Here is a 6,980-nt window from a genome sequence, read left to right as displayed (position 1 = left end):
CTGCCCCTGTTGACACAGACCCCGCCCCCCAACTCCGCAGTCGGCCCACTTCATTGATCTGTTTGTGCGCGCGTGTGCGTGTCTGTCTTTTTTGTTGTGTGTCTGTGTGCACCCACGCGCTCCCTTGTGTTTCCGTCCGTAAAATAATAAACTAAAAATATTACCTGATGTTTCTTCCAAAAAGAACCGCTCCTCTGCCTCTCTCTCATTCAAACGCAGCCCCATGCCCCGCTCCAGTGTGCCCCCACTGCATTGATCTGTCTGTGTGTGTATCTGTCTGTTTTGTGTGTGTCTGTGCTCGCGTGAACATGTGTGCGTATGGCGATTGTGTGTTTATTTTATGTATAAAATAATTATATATTATATATATTTATTGTGTTTTAAAACACTGCTCACATTAGTTAATCGTGGTGTTTTATTTTGAAAAACTGGTTTTATTTTGACAATAAATCTGATTTTCTCATGTATTTTGATGCAACTTCCTGCCAGTATTGACGCGGAGAGCTCGCGGAAAAAATAGACCAGACGCCGAAACGTTCCGCTGCACCATGCGGACCCTCCGCGCCGCTCCGCGCCTGGTCTGAATGACACCATAGGTTAACATGGGCGCCGAATGGAAGCAGACTCCGTTCCGCACCGCTTCGCGGCACTTCTGCGTCCGGTCTGACCCCGACGTAAGGCACTGCTGCCAGACCACCGCAGGACCCATGGTCGAGTTTGTACATTGACTAGACATTGAAACTGGACTCCCCTGCCACGCAGGATTTCTGTAAATCCAAACCAACAGGAATCTTGAGACATCATGAGTGTTTGGAATTTCGAGGTTTTAATCATCAAGTTGGAAAATTTCTCACAACCCTAAATCATTATTATTAGACTTTTCAGTGTGGATTTTACATTTTCCACTCAAAGTTACTCAATGATCCATGGTTTCATAAAAGTGTACTATATGTTCTCAAGGTTTGCTTTGCTTCTATATGATGCAGCTGACTAATTTCACCTTTATTTAATCAAAAATATATAGTATATACAGATCTGAAAATGAGAAATAAATTAAGGTTTTAAACAACCTTTGGAAAAGGATTTTTTTTTTTATGGGATTAGTAGCCAAATTGTTCAAATGAGGAATAAAATGCACAAAACACAAAGTTTAATTTGTGCAATGCTTCCTACCAAAAAAAAAAAGTTTGGTTATTCTAATTTAAAAAATATATTTCTAAAAGGGTGTATAAAGTAATAGTCAACACCCAGAGGAGTTTTTTACTATTTAAATGTAGTCGCAAAAATTAGAATACAATATTGCAGCTAAATCAGAATTGCTTCCTTACCCTTATGCTTCTCCCTATCCCTGCATTCACCCTTCCAAGCAGAGAGATATGGGAAAAAAGTGTCTTCAAATTGGGACAGTAGTATTGTTTGAGATCCCCCAGCACTTTGCCTGGATTGTCAGCAAGACCAGGTGGCTGAGATGAAGGCAAACGCTGAGCTGCAGTGAGACTAAACGAGAACCGGAAGTCGGGGTTGTTCTTAACATTTGGATGAACTCGAATATGCCTCTCCCTCTTAGTATGACCTGTACTATTATGTCTTTTATGTTAATTTTTAACATCTGTCTGCGGACAACGGATAAAAATAGGTACTGGGTTATTTTAATGACCACTGTCCAAGAGAAATAAATAAAACTGAAATTCAAATGAACTTTTAAAGGCAACAATAACACACATAATCATTATTTAAAATCTTGTTTATTTTTGCATCACAGATTCACTTGTTTCCAGAAAGAGTTACAAAATACACAGATTTCCTTCATCTAGCGCCAGTCATTTCTGATCAGCATCATGTCGAACTAAAGGAACTGAAAGGACAACGTTTGTTATATCTTTTTGGGTGGTTTGATGGAGGAAGGCGTCTGAGAAGGACTGGCAAAGCTGCAGTTTTCTTGCATTTTTGGAGCTTTTATCTTTATCTCGTCTTGCCTGCGGTTAATTTCCTCCAACTTGTTACTCTTCCTTCTCCTTCTCTTCTTGTTTGGCCTTCCTCCTCTCGGGAAGTCGCAGTCTTCATCTAAAACTGGTTTAGCAGGTGGGTTTCTCGAGGCGGGGAATGGTCTCTTGGGCTTCAACAGTTTAGCACTGCCGGCCCCATCCCTGAACGTTTTTGTTGAAGATGTTTCATCTCTGAGCTCTTCATCTTTCAAATATATGTGGTTAGGAGTGGACTTGTGGGTAGGATTTGGCGTACTGTTCATCTGGGTGTTGATTTTCTGTTTCTTTTTGGGTAGTTTGATGGAGGAAGGCATCTGAGAAGGACTGGAGAAGCTGCAGTTTTCTTGCATTTTTGAAGCTTTTATCTTTATCTCGTCTTGCCTGCGGTTACTGGGGGGCCATTTGTGGTTGTAAGATGGTACTGCCTCCAGATCTCTGGACCGGCATCAGAAAAGTGCCCCTTCATGCCGCAGCGATGGCACTGCTTTTCCGAGTAGGCTATTTCGCTGCAGGTGCCGAACGCGTGTCCGGGCTGTCCGCAGTTCTGGCATTAAGTATTGGGACACTCAACCCCCAGGTGGCCCGGGGCACCACAGAGGAAGCAGGGTACCTGTCAGGGTGTGTAGACATATCCCAGCGCAGAGCCAGACTGGATGTTCAATCAGTGAAGATTTATTGATTTCACAACAGCAATAAAACTAAAGAAGCAGACTGGTGGTGGACCAGGAGGCTAGACCAATGACAGCAGCGAAAAGGCCACATGGAAGGGGAATAACCTGGCAGGTTGGAGGAGCCAGGGAGAGGCTTTTAAAGGTTGAGGATTAGATTGGGTGCAGGTGTGCAGCATCACCAGTTAGAGAAGGCCACGCCTCCTGCCCCACGCCAACCTGTAGAAGCACAAAGGAGACAAAACATAAGTACAAAAACACAACACCACAAAACCAAATAAAAGAAAACACCAAACCATAACAGTACCAACTTTTTTGGCTCAGGACAGCTCTTGGATAGGTGTCCAGTCTTGTTGCAGTTTCTACAGTGGATGTTCTTCCACGTGAAGTATCTTTTTGGCTGCCTCGCTGTCCTGGAGGTCCTGTCTTTGTTGTGGATCTGAACCTCCATGTCTTTCTCAGACACCCACCAGCTGCAACCTTCACCAGCATCTGTGTTGCTGTGTAGCGAGATGGATTGGTCTTCTTCCCGCTTTCCTTGACCCAGAATCATCCAGTTCTCCAAATCTTCAGAATCCGATGAATCGGACAAATCTGATCTGGTTTCGGACTCTGAACTGCTGGACAATACGGCCACTGGCACAGCAGGACTTCTGCTCCTCGTCTTAGTATGCTGTTGTGCTGGAGTGGAAGTCTGTTGTTTGGGTAAAGCTCCGCCTTTTGAGGAACAGGCTCCATCAGTATCCTCAGTTGAGTCATCAAAGATGGTAATGACATCAGGACCAGAGACAATAACTTCCTCGAAAAACGACGACAGTAACTTTGAGCCATTTGGCTTACTCTTCCTCTGCTTTGGTTTCTCTTTTTTCTTTTTCTTACGGTGCAGCTGTAGAGATCAGATGAGGAGGTGTCACTGTCCTGCTTTCCCTCATGTTCCTCCTCTTCCTCTGCATTGTCCAACTCCCCAGCGTTAGAGGAGTAATGAAGCTGGCTATAGAGGTGGAACTCCAGCTCGCTCTTGCTCACGGACTCTTCTGAGTTTTCATCATCTCGATACAGCTCATCCTCCCACTCCTCCCAGTTCTGCTTGGCACTGAATATCTCCCTTTGGTAAGACTGTCTTTGCACGACCAAGATCCAGTGTCTTTCAGCGTCTACTATTTCTTCTGCTGTGAGCTCTCCTTGCCTCTTTGCTCTGGAACGACAGTTGTGAGCAAAGCGTTTAATCCAGGCTGTGACCCTAAGAACAGTTTTTATCTTACTGTACTTCTCTAGATGCAGTGACTCTGCCGGTCTGGTCTCAGTGTTGCCCAGATGAACTGTTATCTGTAGATGTTTAAGTTCAGCCTTTACCTCATCTTCACGGTGCTCCCTCAAAGGTGACTCTGGTTGTGTTAATGCATCCAGGAACTGAGGTCTGGCCCACCACAGCTCTGCTTCCTTCAGTTTCGAGACTGTTTGACCTCTTGTGATGAGATCTGCTGGATTCAGTTTTCCACTGCAATGTGGCCAAGATTCTCGTGTGGTTAATGATTGAATCTCCTCCACTCTATTAGCAACAAACTGCCTCCATCTTTGTGCTGAGCTGTGAATCCATCGAATCACAATCATAGAGTCTGACCACATTCGTATTTGTGTTGACTGCATGTTCATTGATCTTAACAGGTTGTTTCCCATCCGTGCAGCAACTAGATCTCCCATTAATCTCCCATTAATTCCAGTTTTTTAATAGGTGCCACTCTTGACTTGGACATGACCAGTCTGGTGATGCCTTGTCCATCGCACGTCTGCCCTTGAATATATGCTACTGCGCCATATGCCCTTTCACTGGCATCACAGAAGACATGGTGTATTCGGTCTTGTTTTATGTAAAACATGTCAGCTCCGTACCATCTCGGGATGGCTATCTGATGGATTTGAAGCAGTTCCACACACCACTGCTGCCAAATAAATGAGAGGTCGTTTGGCAACTCTTCATCCCAGCTGATGCCTCTTTGCCACATTTCCTGAAAGAGGCATTTGACCGTTATTGTGAATGGGGTCAAAAATCTCAGAGGATCTCGGTCCTCTTCTGCAACTGATATCTGCAGGAAAGCTTTAGTGATGTCAGCCATGAATGCAACTGGATGGAGCCTGAACCTTATCAATACATTCAGAAGATCTGGGTTCAGGTTTGGCCCGTGAGGAGACAGCTGTTGAGTGAAGGACAACCATCCTTGTGTGAAGAAGCATCAAAAACAACTCTTAACTTGGTTGTTGCCTTGTCCTCTCTGATTACAGCCTGGTGAGGCAGGTAGTACTCAGTTTTCCCTTCATATACTCCCTCTGACTGCTTAGACATAGGAGCCGTTTCACACATTCTTTGTTGAAGATAATCTTCTATCACTTCATTGTATCTCTCAAACAAGGACACATCAGTTTTCAACCTCCCTTTCAAACTCTCAAATCGTTTTTGGGCAACACTCTTGTTGTTAGGGAGTTTGAGTGCATCTTGTCGCCATGGTAACCTGACCTCATTGCGACCTTCTCTGCTTTTCAGTGATCTTTGAAGACACTGTTGAACCTCAACGTCTTCAGCTCACTGCTCTAGGTTATGAGTGATGCCAAGAGACTCTATTTCCCAAAAGGATCGTAGCTGATCTGAGACCTGTGTGTCTTCCTCAATGCCTATTTTCAAGCATGAAGCGTCTCTCATGCTCGACATGGGAACAGGTCCCCGCACTGTCCAGCCAAATATTGTTTCTATGGCAACCAGGGATTCTGATAGTCTTTCAATCTTCCCTGATGCTACCTCCCAGTAGTGGTCAGCACCTATCAGAACAGACAGCTCCACTTCTTCATCATTGCTTGCTGATGTGTCGGCTAATGGCAGGCTCTTACTCTTCAACTTCTGTCTAATCTGCTCTCCAGGCACCTGTATAATTGCAGAGCTTACTTCTGATTTTTCAATAGCTTCAATTTCCAAAGTTTTTCCTTTGTTAACCACATCTTGCAGGACTAGTTTTACAACATTGTAGTCCATTTTTGTCGGTGCATTGCTGTCAAAGGTATGTAGCTTTAAGGTCTCTTTTTTTACAACAGACAGTCCCAATGATTTCACCTGCTTCTCTGATATAAAACTTCGTCGACTTCCTCCATCAATCAGGCAGCGTTACGTAGCTTTTCCCAGAGGTCCACAAACATATGCTGTCACTGTTTGGAGAAGAACTGTGTTACTCTTTCCTTTATTTGTCTTGAAAGTATGTGGGGTCACGGAAGAGATAACTGCATCACTTGGAGCTGGATTTTCAGTGTGTGTTTCTGTATGTTCACCCTTATCACACATGGTTGCATGGCGTCTTCGACCACACAAACTGCATATGATGCCCTTAGCCCGGCAGAACCTTGGTACATGTCGCTGCCCAAGGCACACAAAACATCTTCCCAGCTTCATTAACTTCTCCTTCCGCAGACTGAGTGTGCATTGTCCAGACTGGTGGCTAGAATTGTCACAGAATATACAACCTTCTAGAGTATTTAAGATACTGGTGTGAAGGGCTGCTGCAGACGGTAAATTTGGATTCCTGAATTTTCTGCTCTCTGTATCCGACTTGTACTGTCGCTGATTGGGGGCTGAGGTTCTTTGTTAGTGCTGACTGCTTTCGTCATGTGCATCGCACGCTCTCTGCTTTCAACTTCATGTTGTAAAAAGGCAATGAGTTCTGTAACCTTAAACTCATAATTTGAGTGTGTTTCACGCGTGTAGGCAAGAGTGAGATCTTCTGGGATTTTCTGAAGCAATATTGAGCACAGAAGTCCTCCATATGAGTTTGAGACAACTCCAAGGGATTCTAATCCTCTGATCTGGACTTCACACTCATCATAAAGTTTTCTCAATGCAACAATATCAGAAGATCTCTTAACTGGGGTTAGATTTAGCAGTTTTGTCATGTGTGCGCTCACTATCAAGTCTTTCCTGCCAAACCTCTCTCTGAGCATGTCTATAGCAGTGTCATAGTTGTACTCAGTTAACTTCAGACCAGTGATAGCTCTTGCTGCAGGACCCACCAGATAGGACTTTAGATATGTAAATTTTTCTGTTTTGCTCAGCTCATTATTTCCGTGGATGGCAGTCTCAAACTGATCCCAGAATTCTTGCCATTTTGATATCTCACCATCATATTTGTTTATGTAGAGCTTTGGCGACTTAATCGTCTGTCTGTTACTTACAGCACTGGAGTGGAAGCTCCCATCACTAAGCTGCGCGGAGCCCCGTTCAGTGGCTAGTGCTGGATTGTCTCTTTCAGCAAGTCTTGTTGCTCGGCTTTAGTGATGTGCGAGTCGTGAA

The 6,980-nt window shown here is 44.3% G+C and overlaps 1 protein-coding gene across 1 annotated transcript in view; it reads right to left on the bottom strand.

The window, feature by feature from the left end:
- Positions 1 to 1,873: 1,873 nt before the first annotated feature.
- Positions 1,874 to 6,980, bottom strand: part of LOC112150770 (zinc finger CCHC domain-containing protein 7-like) — a 5,471-nt gene continuing 364 nt past the window's right edge. The window contains exons 2-4 of the mRNA XM_036216333.1: positions 3,297 to 4,151; positions 2,961 to 3,252; positions 1,874 to 2,529 (exon numbers count right to left, since the gene is read on the bottom strand). Coding sequence (XP_036072226.1) covers positions 2,353 to 2,529; positions 2,961 to 3,252; positions 3,297 to 4,151 — 1,324 coding nt within the window. The 3' untranslated portion in view covers positions 1,874 to 2,352. The remainder of the gene's footprint in view (positions 2,530 to 2,960; positions 3,253 to 3,296; positions 4,152 to 6,980) is intronic.

Source organism: Oryzias melastigma, linkage group LG17 (genome assembly GCF_002922805.2).
Source record: "Oryzias melastigma strain HK-1 linkage group LG17, ASM292280v2, whole genome shotgun sequence".
Taxonomy (NCBI): Eukaryota; Metazoa; Chordata; class Actinopteri; order Beloniformes; family Adrianichthyidae; genus Oryzias; species Oryzias melastigma.
Note: the sequence above shows the minus strand (reverse complement) of the source record. Positions and strands in the feature narration are given on the sequence as shown.